We start from the raw sequence: 18,932 nt of genomic DNA, 5'->3' as shown, positions 1-18,932 counted from the left end.
TTGCTCAATTGACCCGACTTTGTAGTGTCATATGTTCGGAGGCAAGCTAATAGGGTTGCTCATAGTATTGCTAGAGCTTCCTTATGTCATCCTAGCCCCCATATTTTTAATGTTGTACCTTCTACTTTGTACTCCTTAATTATGAATGAAATGGCAAAAAATGTATATTATGTTTTTTTTTTTTGAAGAGACTAAAATGAAATATATTACCAAATCAAAATGTATATTATGTTATGTTATGGCCGAAAAGAGCCACGTGAAGTCACTCTTAAAGCATGTTTGGATGATAGAATGTTTCGAGATAATGTAATTTTCAGAGGGAATTTAGATTCTTTTAGAAAAATTTGATTGTTTAGATGATTAATTTGGAGAATTTTAAAATGAAATCTATGAAGTATTTTATCTAAGTTAAATTTAAAGAATTTCAAATGACAACTAAAAAAATATGAATTTCAAATTTTTTCCTTATAATTTTTTCAATATTTGCAATTACAAATTTTTTAAACTGTCACTATAATTTAAAAAAATTGTAAAATGGCCCCTCAGTTTTTGAAATGTGAAAATTAATCCCTATTTTCAATTTTCAAGTTTGACCCATAACATTTAAATTTTATAAAAATAGCCCAAAAATGTTAACAATAATTTTTTTTATTACTCCATCCACACAAAATATTTTTTGTGTAATTATTTTTTTACTAAATGAAGCTCGAATTTACACTAGTCTTTTTCCCTTAAAATTTACTCATTATTTTTAACAAAAAAAGAACATTTCAAAGTCCCCTTAAAATTTACTCATTGTTTTTACCCAAAAAAAAAAAAGAAAAAAGAATCATTTCTGTAAAATAAAAACATTACGGTGAGAAATAGAATATCCCTCCGTCGAGTTCCTAAAGATGAAGAAAGCAAATAGATAATCAGGAAACCTAATCAAGGAAACAAAATACTACTACTGAAAACAGCGCCATGGCTCACGGCGGCGGTGTCAACAAGCGCCGCGAGAGGGTCAACCCCGCCTCAAACCGTAGAAAAACCACCACCAAGAAATTCAGACCACCCGTTTCTCTCAAAAACCAAATCCGATCCGCCGAACGCATGCTCCGAAAGGTAAACACCCCTTAATCCTAACCCTTACCCAAACCCTAATTCCGTTACTTATTCGTTAAATTTTGAATTGCAGAATTTACCAGCGGAGGTTAGAGAAGCACAGGAGCAGAAACTGGAAGCACTGAAGAAACAGCAGGATATTCACACTCGCCTCGCTGTGGAACGTAAGATATTTTTACGTGATAAGAAGATTAAGTTCTTTGAGAGGAGAAAGATTGAACGGAGAATTAGACGCTTAGAGAAGCTTCAGCGTGCTTCTTCGTCTCAATCTGCTTCTCCTGATCAGCTTGCATCGCTTAAACAAGATCTTCAATATGTTATGGTATGTCTTTCGGTGTTTTCATGTCACAAAAATCATACCTATGCTTGTTTGGATTGGCATAAATATTCGTCAAGTTTGATTGAGCTTAGGGAACCGCTAATGAAATGACCTTAAGCTTTTTTCAACTTATTTCCATAAGCTCTCTAGGATAGGTTAAGAAAACAACTTATAACTTATATGAAATGCGAAAACTACACAAGCACTTATATAATAAGCTTTGCGCTTGATTAAGCTGTTTATCTGAATAGGGGTTTATACTGCCTGTTTGAACTTATTTAGTGGAGCTTATCCACTGACATTAGTACTTGTGTGACAGTTTGGGAGAGTTTATGGAAACATTTTATGGCATGTCCATAAGCTGTGTTTTTCGGCTTATTTCTACAAACGATAGCTAATGAAAAGATCTTATAGCCTATATGAAAATAATTTGCTTTTATGGAAATGATTTTCTTTTTATTTATCTTTTGTTATAAAAATAGTTTATGTTATGTTACTTCCTTTAGTGTTTTTGACATTATATCTAGGTCTGTTTGGATTGACTTATTTGAGCTTATTTAATGACATCAGCACTTGTGAGACAGTTTGGTTGAGCTTATAGAAATGCTAATGACATGCCTATAAGCTGTTTTCCACTAATTTTCGTAAGCTGTCTAGGATAATTTATGAAAACAACTTATAACTTATACGAAAACAACATAAGCACTTATATGATGAAGGTTTGCACTTAATTAAGCTGTTTATCTAAACAGGGTATTATACTTGCTGCTGGCAATAAATAGTGACTAATAAAATTGAGTATGGTTCAATTTCAATGTGCAGTACTTTCCCAAGAATGAGAAATATGTTCCTTTATTTAGTGGAACTGATGATGCGGAGATAGTTGACAAGCGAAATGGGCTGCGCAAACAGATTGAAGACAGGTTATCTGCGGCTGCTGCAAGTGGCAAGGATTTAGAAGGTGGTTTATTATAAATGTTTTTAATTTTGTTTACAAGGAAATATTTGTTGTTGGTGTATTATGTTGGTAGTCAAAGTTTGAACCCTAGATCAACCACTTGAGATATGCTTTGGAGACTATCATTGCTTTCATTATCTATACCATTGCTTTGTATTGATTTTAGAATTTGGGTTTGTTTGGGTTCACTTATTTGAGCTTATCTACTAACACAAGCACTTGTGAGGGAGACTACTTTGGGGACCTTAAGGAAACCGCTTATGATATGTCCATAAACTATTTTCAGCTTATTTTCATAAGCTCTCTAGGATAGTTCATACGAAAACAGTTTGATTTTATTTTACTTTTTGCTATAGAAAGTGTATACTTAAGCACTTATATCAATAGTGTTAACGCTATAAGCGCTTAATTAAGTTGTTTATGTAAGCAGGGTCATAGAACCAGGGGTGGAGCCAAGGGGTGCCTATGCGAGCCATGGCAACCCCTAATTTTTCATCGTTCTTTACATTTCTTTGTAAAATTATTTGTGGCACTTTAATTTGAAAGTTTTGAGTCAGTTGTCTATGTGACTTTACATTTTTTGGTTGATGTGTATTCCCTGCACTTTAAATCAATTGAACAAATGACACCTTCCTTAATATTCTGTGTTTATCACTTTCTTTTATCATGGTATGGTTGTGCTCATAAATTGGCACACCTGGATAATTTTCCCATCCAGCATAGAATGTTTTTATTGCTACTTACCCTTATTTTGAAGTACTTGGTTTTAGTTGGTGTGAGCTGAGCTCTGTTTGAAATTGGTGACTGGGTTCTTTAGCTATGCTTCATATTTATAAATGTGCCTTTGTATTTATACCTCCTTCCTGTTTGATAAAATGTCAACAAAATTTCGTGCTACTGTTGCAGAGACTGGCAGTGAGGATGACGGTCTTCTGGATCTCAGTGATGATGATTTTTTCCTTGCTGGGAGTTCTAGTGATGAAGCTGACGCAGATGATGAATTGACAGACAAAAGTACCAGGTGATCAAAGATGTTTTAGTACTTGGGTAGTTATCTCAATAAGTTTTTTGGAATTAGATTGATGAAAAGTAGTGGATAAATTTTTTCTATTGGTTGCAGAGAGCAGGCTTCTGGAAAAGCTGTGTCTGGCATGTCCAGCGATGAAAAAAATCAGGTTCGCCGCTAGAGTAACAACTAGTAATTTGTTGTTTTAATTTTCAATTTACTCTAATACCGAATAGAGTTTCACACATTATTTTGCAGTTTTTAAGTATCTTAGCCCATTTTTGTAGAGGCACATTTCTGCCAGAGCTTTGATGCCTCCTCCTCGCCCTTCAAACAAGTTGTCAAGGTTTGGGTCTGCAGGCCAAAATTCATCTAAACAGAGATCTGATATTTCTACATCCCGCTACGCATCAAACAGCAAAAGCAGCTCAGACTTCAGAGTAAGGGAACCCTCAAGATCAGGGACCAGCTCAGACTTCAGAGTAAGGGAACCTTCAAGAGCAGGGACCAGCTCAGACTTCAGAGTAAGGGAACCCTCAAGATCAGGGACCAGTCATGGCAGTAGTCTAAGCTCCAACTCTGATGCTCACAAGCCTCGGACAGGTCATGGCAGTAGTCTAAGCTCCAACTCTGATGCTCACAAGCCTCGGAGAAAGAGAAGACCTAAGAAGAAAAAGAAGCAGGTGCATAACTTTTGCTTGTTCTAATATATGTTGCATTACATTTCATATTTTTAATTACCTTTTGCATTACATTTCATATTTTTAATTACCTTTCATTCCAACTGGAAACAACTTTATATTAGTTTGAAAGACAAAGTTGAGACTTTTTTAAGCGGTCATGTGAGTATGTGACCATTAAAAGCTTTTAATTTTGATAATTCACGTATGATTGTATGATAAGGATTTACTCTTATCACTGGCTTTAAAGAACCCTCTTGAAATGCATTCTTATTTATAAATAAATTCACTTATGTCTTTTGTGTTCAGGTCCCTTACCTTTCTCATATCTTTTAGTTTAGTTACTTTTCAATTTCGCATTTAAAGTGGTGGATTTAGTTATTATTCTTTAATATGTATCACACTTGATAGTTTTACCATGTGTAAATGCCTATAATAACTATTTGAATGTGGGAATTTATCAAGAAAATATTTTCTTACTGTCTTCCTTGAAAGAAAGGGGATATGAAGTATAAGAATCATGAGAATATGATGACAGGATGAATTTGTTCGTTTTAATTTCAACACATACCAAAACACACTTGACACCTTATTTCCAATTTATTGTTATTGTGGCAACTATGTTTGGTTGAGTGAGTTTGACGCCCCAAATTGAACACAGTTACTACCAGTTGAGAAGTTAGCTCAAGTTTTACTGTCTAATACTTAAATATTAAATAAAACAGGATGATACAATATGTATTATGTATCAAACAGCGTGGGCTGCGCATCAATACTTACATGTTATATATGTTCCATCTGTTGTAGAGTTACGTGTGTCTTCAGTAGACTACTTACGATTGGTTTATGTGTTCATCAAATTCAATACATCAAGTATTTACTTTCCTCTCTACTCCTGATGTCCCTAATTGTAATGCACATTTATTCTCCACCTGTAGGAATGATGGATAAACTGAGCATGCTATGGCATTTGGATCAGCTTCTTCACATTCATTCAAGATTCTTACAATTACGTTTTTACCTGGACGGGACATGTTCTGCGGTGGACCTGCAGGGATCCTCTTTTACTGGTCATTGTTATGATCATATATGTACTGACTTGTTAGGATAGATTGAGGATTTGTTAATGTAGATTAATAGCTTTTGACTACGGGGTCTTCATATCTGACCCTGGGTTACTTTAAATTAAATTCCAATTTGTTTACGGGCAAAAACAATATTCTACTCTTACGAAATTTGAATTATTATTGTATTGCCATATATGGTGTGTAATTTCCTTTACAAAAGAACTCGCCTATTGAAAAAGGTTTTGAACGAGCTGCATATGGGAGACAACATTGAACTGGTTTAACCGCAAACTAAATTAATGATCAGTTAGCTGGATCATTTACAACTTTTAGATTTATGATTGATTCATTTGAAGGATTACCAAGTTTTGGAATAATTATGTTTGAGATTTTTTCCCTTGTGAATGCTCAGCAACAGTGTTTTTTGAAGTACCCTAATAGCCTCTATACACCAACCATCCAGCTACCATTGCCTATTATAAGCAGGTCACCAATACCAGCTCTAGGTAGCTGCCATTCACATTCAAAACAAAATAATCATCTCTATAAGGATGCCAAGTAACCCTCCATTGGGGATTAATATTGGAACTTTGAAGCCTTGTTAGCAAAATAAGTTGTAATGATAGTTCAAGTCTTCTTCGACCTGATAAGACTTGGCATGTGTTTGGTAAAGCATCACGTTAAAGCAAATCACGACAACTTTTCATGTCAACGCAAAAGGTACCATTTGGAGCTTCTCAAAATTGTGGCAAAAACACATTGGAAACCATGAAAAACGTGAGTCTAGGGTAGAAAATTTGGAACCAATCGCACAATTGGTATAAGTGAATGAATATACTCCTATCTCACATTAACTCACCGAGTAACCAAAGACAATTTGGCAGCAAGGCCTGCTGCAACTTCAGATCTCATTTTCAGCCAATTCCCAAAACCAAGGGATTCACACGCTCGCTTGGCAAAGAAACAATCCTCCAGTACAATGTATAATCTTTGCTCTTTATTTAGATACTTTTACCATGCAAACAAATTAAATCCCAGTTGAAATTGAGTTAGATAGATTTAGTGTTTAGACAAGTTTTAGCGACCGAGTTGTTTGATAAGTCATGATTTTTGCCCATACGTATTAGTGGGTGTCACCACCACTCTTGATAAGTGTAGGCAAAGTGTATCGATTTAACCTTGAACCAAGTAAAAGAGATTAATTTAATTTTCTCTACCATTTGATGTAGCTCCAAATAATTATTGTTGAATATCCGATTGTTTCTTTCTTTCCATATCATCCAAGAACATGCGAACCAAATGATTTTCAGAAACATATGAGCTTGTCTAGGAAAACCGTCAAGTTGGCCGAAGTGTTGATAATGGTCTCGAGCGGCAGCAATGTCGACTAGAGAGATGCCGACATCAGATTCGTGGCCTCCACTATTTACCCGCTACGCTATCCGTTATTTGTCACATCAGATTTTTTTTAATGGACTCTGCTGATTGCTCGCTACGATACGCTACCCGTTATTTGTTATATCAGATTTTTTATTATCATGTATTTTCCACAATCCGATATTAATAACACTACATTTGATGAGAAAATGTGTACAAAAACTTAGTAAAAAATATTATAAGAAAATTAGGTTTAATAATGATCATAATAAATAAATGAAATTGATTTACAAAATAGAGCTGACAAATCAAAATAATGAATTGTGATTGGATAAAATTCGTGTCTAAACTCGATTCATTGTAATTGTAATAACTCGAGTTTTAAAAAAAGAAGAATGAAAAGCTAGTTAGAGAGTGAAATCAAATTTCTTAAGTTTCAATTCAATGGAAGGTGGTGATAGAATGATGCGGTGGATTCAGATCCGTTCATCAATCTTAATCTTAACATTAGCGTGCATTTCATCTTGTTGTTTTCTCACATTATCTTTCGCCGATAGCGTCACAAAAGAAGAAGCTAAACAACTTAGAAACGAAGTTGGTGAAATGTTCTATCACGCTTTTAATGGTTACATGGATAACGCTTTTCCACTCGATGAATTGAAACCTCTTTCTTGCAAGGGAGAAGATACTCTTGGCGGTTACGCCTTAACCTTGGTGCGTATGTGTCTGATTAAATTTAGTTATGTTATTTTCTCAAATTATTATTGGTGTATACTGAAATTGAAATTGAAATGAAATGCAGATTGATTCGTTGGATACTTTGGCGTTACTTGGTGATCGTGAACGGTTTGCAGCTTCTGTTGAATGGATTGGTAAAAATCTTCGCTTTGATATGATAGTGAGTAGAATCAACTAATTCATTCTAATTATTATTGATTTAAGTAAAATGTTAAAAAGTTTTATTTATTTATTTGGATATGGTTGGTTTATTCTATGTTTGGCTGGTTTGCAGAATAAAACGGTTTCTGTTTTTGAGACGACTATTAGGGTACTTGGTGGATTGATTTCAGCTCATCAAATCGCTTCTGATTATGCTACGGTACGGTTTTTCTTATTTTATGATACACTTGAATTTATTAGTCTAGGTTTTGTTTCGTGACGGATGAGAGGCATGAGAGGCATCGTGAATGTGTTGATTGGAATAGGAATTTGAATGTGACTTAGTAGGATTATATGAGGTTATGGCTTCTCACCTTTTTTTTTGGGTGGTGAATAGTAACTCTTTCATGAATATTGACTTTTTTGTTATTCTCAAGTTCTTTTGGGATATCTGGTTTGAAAGTCAATTTGGATTATACTTGTTCCAAGTAGGTAGCTCGGTTGGTGAGCTAGGGGAAACTGAAAGAGTTTTAAGGAGAAGGCTTAAGGTTCGATCTCTGGAAACTGACATAACTACTAACTTACTGACACCTGTTTATAAAAATTTATAATTTGGATCATATTTGTCTGGTGATCCGACTCTGGTTTGTCAGATTCTCTATATATTACTGTTTTATTGACTGGCAAGTTTTGAAATTGCAATGACCCTTTAGTTATATGGATGTTTCTATCCATGTGCCGCCGAGTCCTTTTGAGATGCATTACTGAAGGTGGTTTTTAAGTGATTAATTGATTGGAAGAGTTCTTTCTAGTTCCCATCCTTTTGGTGGTAGTATAATTTTTTAGGAAGGTGGTTTTTTAGGTGGCAGTATAATTCTTTTCAGGCCTCTGCTTGTCCCTTTCCATCACTTTTGGGTGCTTATTTATACATTCGTTGTACTGGTTTGGTATCTTTTGTGTAAGATACCAAACCATGAACATTTAAGGCCTTAAACGATTCTCTTATCATCTAATGTCTGCTGCAGGGCATGAGAGTTCCGTCGTATGATAATCAATTACTGAACTTAGCTGAAGATCTTGCTAGGAGGTTGTTACCTGCATTTGATACTCCTACTGGTATTACTTGATTCATACATAGTTGTGCCCATCCTTTAGTATGTTTTTGTTCATAATTATCTGTCTCAATTCCGAAAAGGATTATTTTATCTTCATCCTTTTTGAACTAAATATATTGTCTTTCTAATTTGCATTTTGATGGCATTGTACGCCACTGGTTCTCTTCCGTTGACACATACAAGTGAAGAATGATAGTGTGTGTATATATGAAAAGACTCTTTGTGCTTCATGTAGAATGTTTAAAGTCTAAAAGGCTGAAATTTGTCATGATTTTTTTAATGAGAAAAATTTAATCAGGAAAAAGAAGGTATGTATACTGAAAGGGAGGATAGTGTACACTTAATTATTCAAGAAGGCTGCCTCATCTCTCTGCAAGTTGGAGAGGGAAACCCCCTTGAAAAGCCATGGACAGAACATCATATAGAAGTTAAAAGCATAACCCTATCTCATAGAAAATTTAAGAGCAAAAGGACACCCTTAAATATCCATGCGTTCTGATTCAACTAAATGCACTGAAGAATTGTATAAACTGCATGCTATCAAAATTGGCTTCATTATTTTTACTGTGACCACCCTTCCAGCTCTCCCTACTAACAAGAATATTTACTTGGTTTTGTTCACCAACATTAGACTATTGAAAACCCTCCCATTTTTCATCAGACTAGAAATAAATTCAAAAAACTAAAAGATCACTATCCTTCTTTGGAAAGAGTGAACCAGAGCAAGATTATTTAGAAAACTAAAGGTGGAACAAGAATATCACCTGAACAAACTTCAATACCCTCAATTAGTTCCCTATCAACAACTCTTGAAAGCCTTGGACTCAATGATCAAATTCAACCCATAAAGTAAACAGAGAAAGGGACAGAGGTTGACCTTGCTTAGCCACTTGTTGTACATGAAACCAAGACATATGTTCTCCATATCATACACAACCTCAGTAAAGTGGCTGCTGAGAGGTGTTAAGAAACCACCTTTCCAGTTATTTACTGCGATTGGTACAAAATCAAAACTATTTCAGCCTAGCTTGATAGAGAATGTTGTTTTACCTCCTCCATATAGTGCTTCATATGTTGACTTTTATATGCTATGTTGTATTTTCAGGAATTCCATTTGGGTCTGTAAATTTGTTGCATGGAGTTGATAAACATGAAAGCAAGGTAATGTCTTCACCTATGCTTTCTGCTTTTTATGTTAGATGATGTAGGTCTAGCTGCCAAAGTGGCTAATAGTGTCAAATGATGCATAAGTAACAAGTGATGAGCTGATTTCAATTTAGCACAGAAAATGTCTCAGACACTCTTCTTTGCTCCACTATTTTGGTTTTAAGAAACGGGGAATTCTTCCAAGATCAATTTTCGTATATATTTCGTATATTGTCAACTTTTCTCTTGTTTCATATTGTGCTAAAAGTTATTACTTCTTGTGCTTAGATAACTTCAACAGCTGGTGGTGGAACCTTGACTCTTGAATTTGGTGTTCTAAGCCGTTTGACAAATGATCCTAGTAAGTTTACCATTTCACCTTTTGATCATTTGTACACATATGCTATGGAAGGAGTTCAACTCTAATAGATTTTATATCATTCATATACACAACTAATTTTGGTGCTTAAAGATTGTATAATTCATCAAATGCTTTGGCTTTCATCTGGTCACAAGGTGGTGAAAATCGTGATCTTACTCATCAGATCATACAATTTTATCTTTGATGACCTTGGTTATCCTGATCATAAGCAGAATTGCAATCTGGTAGAAATGGCATCGGATCGGCAACGTTACACTGTCTTATTAATTATATTCCTTTCTTTTTGAATTTTTAACATGCAGTTTTTGAACAAGTCACTAAGAATGCAGTGCTTGCAATTTGGGCGCGGCGTTCAAAGCTTAATTTGGTTGGTGCACATATTAATGTTTTTACAGGTGAATGGACACAAAAGGTACATCATGCATTTTGTTTGTTGAAAATTACACAATAAAGCATTTTAAGAAAAGACACACGCACACGGATATTGAATTTTATGTCTTACTTTTTTCAGCAATTATATAGTGCTTCTATTCCTACTTCTGTTTTATATACGTGTGTACGTTGCAGGTTATGTTTGTTCATAATAGTAACTACATCACTCTCTTTGACTTTGTGCAGGATGCTGGGATAGGAACTAGTATCGACTCTTTTTATGAGTATTTATTGAAGGTTAGTAGCTGAAATTTAGTATGATGAAGCCTATAGAGACATTTGTACTGAAAGTGTCAATTTCTATTAATCTGCAAAATAACCACAGTTCCTTATTGCTATCTAGAATTAGTTTAGTAAACAAAACTTATCCATGATGATGAAGGAATTTTGCTTGCATATTTTATGTGATGTGTTTCCCTGTGTGTCTGTATTCAAGTGGACACACATTTTTGTTTTATTTGCTTTTGCTTCACTTTATAATTTACTTGATATGATATTCTTCCTATTTGTACATACCTCTTCTTTTGCTTCATCGGTTTTATCTGATTTAGAAAAAACATAGATTTTCGATAATGTGAGAATTTGCTTTCTTTATATATTAATGATTTTTTCTTTTATATAAATATTTAAAAAATCATTTGTCTATGTATCTACCAAATTTAAACAAGTAAAGTTGGCCCGCACTATATTCTTCCTATTTCCGTTCTTCCACTTGTTTGACCTATGTTCTGAGGATATCTTTAGAATTTTATGCATTAGAGACTACTTTCAACCGTGACCCATGTAGTCAGGACTGAGATCTCCTACGTAGGATCAGTAGGCCGGTGAAGGAACGTAAAAGCGAGGAATGTAACACAGTTCGTAAGTAGGATCGGTAGGTTATTGATAGAGTTGAGAGATATAAACATAGCATATAGAGGAATAACAGAGGAATCAAGGAAAAAAACAGGAAATAGAGGAAAAACAGAGGAAACAAGCAAAAAAATAGAGAAAATAGAGGAAAAACAGCTAGAAACAGAGGAAACAGGGGAAAACAGAGCAAAAACGAACTGGAGTGAAGTCAAAGCACGGTTGAGGTGCCGTGGCACGTAGAATCGTAAGATCCTACGAGCCAGCACTCGATCCTGGCTACAATGACCGTGACTATAATTTTGTTACAATCGTTGAACTTAGTCTTGTAGGTGCCAACTTATTTATGCTTGTCAATTATGAGCCCTTCTATTTGATTGTATGATTTATGTTTGTTATTACATGAAAAAACACGTGTTTCTTAAAGATCGTTGGGGAAAATTGTAAAATGAAATTATTAGTTAAAATATTCAGTTTAGGAGCATATGTCTACTCAAGTGATTAAGTCATATAGTGGTTATTGATTAACCAATTTTTGAACATTATTAACCAGTTGAAATTGTTTTTGCTTGAATTCCTTTTGCTCTTCTGCGAGTGTCCCTTTTGGTGCTAAATTTTGTCAGTTAGTATTTATATTGGGTTGTCTGATTTTATTTTCCGTACATAATCTTTCAGGCTTATCTTCTATTTGGAGATGAGGAGTACTTGTATATATTTAAAGAAGCTTATGCCGCTGCCATGCATTATCTTTATCACGATCCTTGGTAAATGCTTTTGGTGATGTGTGCCACCCTGTAAATATAGTTGACTTGCAGTCTAAGTTCTTCAAAACTCAAAAGTATGTTTATTTTTTTAATGTATTTAAAGTTTGAAACTTGGACTTCTGCTTTTAGGTATGTAGAAGTGAATATGGACTCCGCTGCTATTGTCTGGCCATTATTTAACAGTCTGCAGGCATTTTGGCCTGGCCTTCAGGTTTTAATTTTCTTGATTTTGATATAATTTAGTATTTTTTGTTGATCTGTACAAAAAAACTATGCCATAGTTAAGGCTAATTATAACAAGTATTTTTGCAAGGTTTTAGCCGGAGATATCAATCCTGCAATTCGTACCCATGCTGCCTTCTTGAGTGTCTGGAGAAGATATGGTTTTACCCCCGAGGGCTTTAATCTTGCTAGTCTCAGTGTTCAGGTATATCTAGTTTCGACACCTGAGACCCAATATAGCTTTTAAATTGTTTGTTTAGTTATATAGCTTGAGCCTTTGAAAGAAGTTCTTTCTATTTAAGTGTTTTAAAGTAATTGGTCTTCAATTGCATGCAACACCCTCTTCAACAAACTTCTAGCTCAAAATCTCTGATTATACGATAAATTAAATCTTTTATTGAAAAAAGAGTCTCATTTGAGATAATAGGCAGGTACAGCTATTGGGGTGATTAGATATCCTTAAAACAGAAATTTTGAAAAATTTAGAATGGGTACGTTCTTGAAGTCATATGAATCGAACCCTAAAGAAAATCAACTAACAAACTCTATCCCATAACAAGTTTAAATTTTAAAGGCAAAGAGGCATCCTTGTTGAGAGCACTTGGCTCAAGTCAAGTGCAGTAAAATACGGCTAAGACAACAAGCTGGCTAAACAATTAAGATGAACTGTAAAAACTTCATTACAAGACAGAACCAAAGATTACGAAGAGTACCAAAATTGTTTCATAGGAATGAAAATTGCTAGCTTCTTTTGTAATGCAAGAACAAGGAGCCTACTTTTTTGAAGTTAGTTACATCTTTACATAATATCAGAGAAAGAGCAGTTTGAGATATATAACTTAACAAGTGTTGATAGTAAAATTAACTGCAAGATGAATATTATTGTTTGTCTTGTTAGTGTTAATGTTGGAGTAATTCAAGCAGGTGATGACAGATTGACTGGAAGATTTTAAGATATGAACCAGCCATTTAATTGATGGCCCTTCATTTTCATTATGCCAAATCAAATGCATTTTTATTTTTGCCAATAGAGAAGCATCTTACAACTCCTCTTAGGAGGAAGCTTTTACTTTATTATCTCTAATATTTGTGATCTATATTTTTCTCTCATTATATCAGCATGGGCAAAAGAGTTACCCGCTGCGGCCTGAGTTAATAGAGAGCACATATTGGCTATACAAAGCTACCAGAGATCCTAGGTCTGCTTATATCTGCTTTAGTTTGTGGTACCATGAATAAAAAAAAATTCTTCTTTATGTCTGCTTATAGTTGTACAAATGTATACTGTATATAGGCCCACTTTACCAACGTAAATAAGGCTAGTTATGTACTTACAAATTCAAAAGACACGTTATCTCTCTAAAGAGTCTCGTTCTTTACATATTATGTTTGTTGCCTACTTCATTTTCATTGCGGATTGAAGCCTTGAACCAGTCTTCAGTTTAGCATTATTGTTGAAATTTGGGGCCTAACTCATCCTTACAAAACCAGCTTGTAAGGTGAGGAGTGGCTCCTCTTTATAAACTCTTCTCAAGAGTGCTATATATCTGATGTGGGACTAAATCCACCCTCTCAAAGCCAACACAATGAAGGTGTTGGAGGCTGCAATGAAGGCAAACCAAAGGTCGCAATTTAGGTGACTAGGGGTGGACCGCAATAAAGGCGGTATTTCCAACAGTTATATCTCAGTCTCACTCTTTTTCTTAGAATATTACTATGCAAATTACTCTCTTCTCTTCTGTTTCACAGTCACCATGTTATTCTTTTTCTTATTTCTCAGTGCCTTTATTTTTTCATTTTAACCCCCCTCTAAATCTGTATACTTCTCACTTCTCTTTCCGCCCTCCCTCTACATATTTTATTATTATTATTATTTTTCTTCAGTCTTTGCAACTCTTATCTTGTTCGTCAGAGATTGTGCTGCCACTTTGGAATGTACAGTGGAATAACTAGGAGGGATCTGACCCACAATTGGTGATCTAACAATAAACAGATGAGAGTAGTTGTGTGTCTAGGGGTCCTCATCATTCTCTTATTTCCTAGGCAAACAAATCGAGGATAATCACAATCAGTTAAGGACTTGGTAATAGTGCAGTACACAAAAATCAAAATACAATTGACTAAATTCTAATATTTTAAACATTGATTCTGATATATATTCTAACAGATTACAATTTCAAGATAACATCATTATGGATTTTGAGAGTAGACTTAAGAAGTCAGTCTAGCCCTTTACCTGAATTTTCAATTACCCAGTGTTCTCATGATCTTTCTTTCTCTTTTAAAAGGGAAAGCCATACCAAGGTGGGATTATTTCATGTTTTCTTGTAGTGCTTTAAGAGAATATTTCATTTTCAATTCTTGGACTAGATTAAAATTAACGGTAAGAAAATTAATTTTCCCTTGCAAGCAAAATTTACCAAAAGTAACTTTTAGGCATGGAAAATTCGTTACAGTCATTATAAATAGATAGATGGTTTATATTGTATTTTTGTGTGTTTTTTTTTTTTAATGTTGCTATTCTTCTTTTGTTTTTAGAGGATGCACTATCATTCATGAATTTTCATGTGGTCAGCAATTAAGCTTTTTTTGTTCTCATTTTTCCTGCAAATTAGAAAATTTTATTGTGTTTTGGTGGATTTCTGTTGTTGGTATTCTTCATTTGCTTTTAGAGGATGCACTATCTTTCACGATTTTTCAAGTGGTCTGCAATTTAGATTTTCTTGTTCTCTCCTTTTTCCTGCAAAATAGTAAATTGATATTACCTTTCAGGATAAAACTTTTATAAATGATTTGTTGAGAGCTGTGGTGCAACTTTTGTTTTATATATAGGAATTTTAATTCTGTCATACGTATTTCTTGGTAGATATCTTGATGCTGGGAGGGACATGCTTGCTAGTTTACAGTATGGGACACGATGCCCTTGTGGATATTGTCACATTTCAGATGTTGAAGATCACAGACAGGAAGATCACATGGAGAGCTTCTTTTTAGCTGAGACAGTAAGAATTTATTCTACGTGATTTTGAGAACATGTGCCTTCCTAATCTTTTCGAAACCCATAAAACAAAAATTTAGAACATAATTTTTTCAAGTTGTTTCACTGAAAATCATTGTCAAGTAGGGTCAGTCATCTTTATTTAGGGCTTCAACTGGTGTTTCTAGTAACATTAAAAATTGTGGTTACGATTATGATTTTAGGTGCTTTGGTATAATGTCTAGCTCTCATAAAAGCTCAAGTTTTTTATTGAGAGTCAAGGAATGGTTTTATACACTTCTATAAATTTCATATTGTTTTGAGATTTCTTTCTTCCTTTACAAATCACGCCTCTTATTATCATTAACATTTGTCTTTCCTTTCAATTTGTCTTCTATTATTTGTCTGAAAGAGGAATTTTACTAATAACCAACCCATGTTACTATTAGGTGAAGTATCTGTGGCTCCTTTTTGATTTGGCTGTGGGTCCCGATAACCTGGTGGAAAACGGGCCATACAAGTGAGTAGGCTTATATTTACAATTTAGTGGGTCTTTTTTTACTATAAATTTAAGTTGCTTCTTTTTGCTGTTTGTTGTGATACAGGTACGTATTCAGTACTGAAGGTCATTTACTTCCTGCTACTCCTCAAATCTCTCTTGTGAGGGAACATTGTTTATACTATGGTTCTTATTGTAGAAGTGGTGATTTGAGACAGACTTATTTTATATCCGAGGTGGACAAAGATAAGCACGAATCAAATGATAGTAGATTTTATGGGAGTTGGACTAAAGCTAAATATTCCTCAGACTACACTACGTCAGAACCAAGTGCCGTTTCTGGTTTGATCAAGGTATTCGGTACTCCTTTCTCCCATCACTCTCACTGATTCGTGTTACACTTGGAACTTCTATTTCCCTGTTTTCGCATTATTCATCTTACGTCAGTGTAGGACTTGAAATGGATGAATTTCTTTACATTTATTTCTTTATATTTATCAGAAGTTTAGAAATCTAGGTATCTCATTAAAATTGGGTTTCCCCTGAACATTTTCTATATCTTATTATGCATGTTTGTGAAAATAAAAGTGGTTCAATGATAGATACAGGATCAGAAACTAAGTGGAATAAATTTTTTATTAGAACTATGAATCCCAATCTACTACACCAGTGGGCTAACAGACATATGTCACGGTTGAATTGAACATGGTTGAATTGAACATAGTTGACAAGTAACTGCCAATTGATGATGAATTGATTTACACATTCAAGAATAATAACAGACGGCTCTATAGAAATTGGATTTGTGGTCCTACGTATTGTGGGAATTTTTTTATTTTATGATTTCAATTAAGGGAAACAATTTTTTCATGTTTTTGAGTCTTGTTATAATTCTGTAGGGTTTCTGCCCAGGACTAAATCATGGACAGAAGTTTGGTTTATCATACTTGCTCTCCAATGATGAACATCGTGATTATGAAACCAACCAACCAGAAGAATCAACAACTGTACAAAGCCATTCAGTGATGCTTCTTCCTGCCCAGAGTTCTGACAGTTCGGTACCTGATTCTGTCAGTGATCATAACGATAGTCAAACTAGTGAATCAGATGTTACTTCTTGAAGTGAGAGCTTTGATGCTTATAGAGACCGAGATGCTGACCCAATTAGTGATGATTAGATCTCAGGTAAGCAAGAGGATTGACAGAAGGATAATTATTTTCAACTTTATACTTCACACACCTACCTGGGCTCTCCACCTGAAATATAAATCAAAGTTTTGTTAGCATGTTCATAGTTGAGAAAGGATAGTAAGTTTGATAATTTAGCAACTTCTGGTATAGGGAGCATGGAGATGAAATAGTTTAATGATGGATGAACCGACCCGTTAGATGTACTTCTTAGGTCATGTTACCAAAGGTCTGAGGCATTATTCTGCCCGCATATAGATCATCATTGGGCTTGTGTAGAAAAGTATAATGTAATTTATTTTGTTGTATCATTTTTTCTGGTTGTATCCTTGTAGCCTATTTACCCTGAGGTTGTGTAAGTGTTACAGGCATTGGCAACATCTAATTAGACCACATTTTCAATCGTTGACGATATCTTAATCGTCCATTTTGCTCACATATGATTCCTTCCCGGGGAATGGTGAAATAGCTATATGGAACCATTTTTGCTGAATTTTGGTCCCATGTTAGATCAAGCACTACAGGATTCAGGGTATCTAGACTAAACAAATTATATTTCATCCCTAGAGAAATAATATTTTTTCCGAGAGAAAATGAAAGGAAATTAAATTAATTTCACTCATTTGATTTGTAATATGCACACTCAAGTAAAACTCATCAAATAACGAATGATAAATTGTTCACACATCTATGAGGGTTACCATCCAAATTAATTAAAGGCTAAAAATCCAAATTACTTTGGTTCTAACATATAAGACAATTTTTGTAAAGAAAATAATACATAAGGAAATTTATTTCATTCGTGAAGTTAGCAATAAAACCAATTCTTTTGCATTTGTAAACAAAAAAAAAAAAGCAATAAAACCAATTGATTCCATTTTCTCTTTGGATCCATTGAAGGTTAGCGGGCATCTATAAATGCTCCTCAAATCATTGAAGTTTAATGGTCTTATGTTAGATTTTCATTAATTAAGTGCAACACAGATGGCGGCGTAGTTATACGTTGGACAGGACTTGCTTGTAGTGGTGTTTTCAGATATAAGAGTGCATCCATTTTAGTTTTTTTTTTTTTTTTTACAACAGGTTATTTTTCTTAAAACATTAATATTGGAGTTTTTTCTAGATTACCTTTAAAGAATGGTGGGTAATTTACCCACCAACCAATGAAAATGAACAATTTGTTGGTGGGGTCAAGATAGTTCATAGATACCATTTAAAAATGTGCTTATGTGGCTAATGTGTATTGGTTGGGGTAAATTACCCACCATTTTTCCATGGGTACCCTAATTGTCACCTAATATTGGTGATGTTTTTCAGGCAGAGTTAACAGGAGCTACGAAGGCTTTTGAAATTACTTGTGATTTAGCATTGACCAAATAGAAGAAATGGGGTGTCTAGGTATGCTCCATTTAATCCATTTAAGGCCTTGGATGAATGACTGTGGCCAAAAAAAATCAATTGTTTAAATTTTAAAATAAACAAAACATTTATTTTTTTAATAAAACAAAAACTAAAAATCATAAATCACCATCTTCCTCTGTTCTTCTCTCGTTTCCTACGTTCATATCACTTATGCTAATTCAGAAATTGAGATTAAAATACTCTCAATAAAAAGTGATATGAATTAAAATTGAATTTGGGATTAGTTACACGAATAACTGTGATTTCAATTGTGATTTTAGGTTTTGGATATGGCTGATTCATGACAAGAAAAGAAATTGAAATTAGGATAAGAAATTGAAATTAGGATATTAATACTTGGCACATAACATTAGCAACCACCATGAATTGGAATAGATAAGGATATTATGGTGATGAGAGTAACAGGAGCGGCCATGGGTAGAGAGAGAAGTCGGAACAGAGGAGAAAGAGGGAACCTGAGGAAGATGTTGATTTTTTTTTTTTTATTACATTAAAATATTTGTTTTTAATTTTAAATCTCAGCGTTAAATGTTTTTTTGCTACATG

The 18,932-nt window shown here is 34.2% G+C and overlaps 2 protein-coding genes across 6 annotated transcripts; both read left to right on the top strand.

Annotated features, from left to right (window-relative positions):
- The first annotated feature begins 852 nt into the window (after positions 1-852).
- LOC25484460 (rRNA-processing protein efg1) lies at positions 853-5,381 on the top strand. 3 transcript variants are annotated; one of them, XM_039828651.1, is made up of 7 exons: positions 854-1,104; positions 1,178-1,426; positions 2,246-2,384; positions 3,288-3,402; positions 3,502-3,556; positions 3,681-4,070; positions 5,006-5,381. In XM_039828651.1, exons 1-7 carry the CDS (start codon positions 964-966, stop codon positions 5,009-5,011), a joined length of 1,095 nt encoding a protein of 364 aa, XP_039684585.1. In that variant the 5' UTR covers positions 854-963; the 3' UTR covers positions 5,012-5,381. The 3 variants fall into 3 exon arrangements, with proteins under 3 accessions (XP_039684588.1, XP_039684585.1, XP_013468747.2); XM_013613293.3 differs by having other exon boundaries at positions 856-1,104; positions 3,675-4,070; XM_039828654.1 differs by lacking the exon at positions 5,006-5,381 and having other exon boundaries at positions 853-1,104; positions 3,646-3,844.
- Positions 5,382-6,829: 1,448 nt separating this feature from the next.
- Positions 6,830-17,457, top strand: LOC25484459 (alpha-mannosidase I MNS4). Of its 3 annotated transcripts, XR_005643445.1 has the most exons (17): positions 6,834-7,225; positions 7,314-7,409; positions 7,524-7,610; positions 8,416-8,506; positions 9,611-9,666; positions 9,940-10,012; positions 10,336-10,445; positions 10,652-10,702; positions 11,990-12,078; positions 12,208-12,289; positions 12,392-12,505; positions 13,420-13,499; positions 15,167-15,302; positions 15,727-15,797; positions 15,883-16,129; positions 16,676-16,961; positions 17,118-17,457. XR_005643445.1 is itself a non-coding variant. In XM_039828648.1 (16 exons), exons 1-16 carry the CDS (start codon positions 6,956-6,958, stop codon positions 16,692-16,694), a joined length of 1,659 nt encoding a protein of 552 aa, XP_039684582.1. In that variant the 5' UTR covers positions 6,830-6,955; the 3' UTR covers positions 16,695-16,825. The 3 variants fall into 3 exon arrangements, 2 of the variants coding, with proteins under 2 accessions (XP_039684582.1, XP_013468746.1); XM_039828648.1 differs by lacking the exon at positions 17,118-17,457 and having other exon boundaries at positions 6,830-7,225; positions 16,689-16,825; XM_013613292.3 differs by having other exon boundaries at positions 16,676-17,457.
- Positions 17,458-18,932: the final 1,475 nt, after the last annotated feature.

The sequence above is a fragment of the Medicago truncatula genome, chromosome 1 (genome assembly GCF_003473485.1).
Source record: "Medicago truncatula cultivar Jemalong A17 chromosome 1, MtrunA17r5.0-ANR, whole genome shotgun sequence".
NCBI classification, from domain to species: domain Eukaryota; kingdom Viridiplantae; phylum Streptophyta; class Magnoliopsida; order Fabales; family Fabaceae; genus Medicago; species Medicago truncatula.
This window is presented reverse-complemented; position numbering and strand designations above follow the sequence as displayed.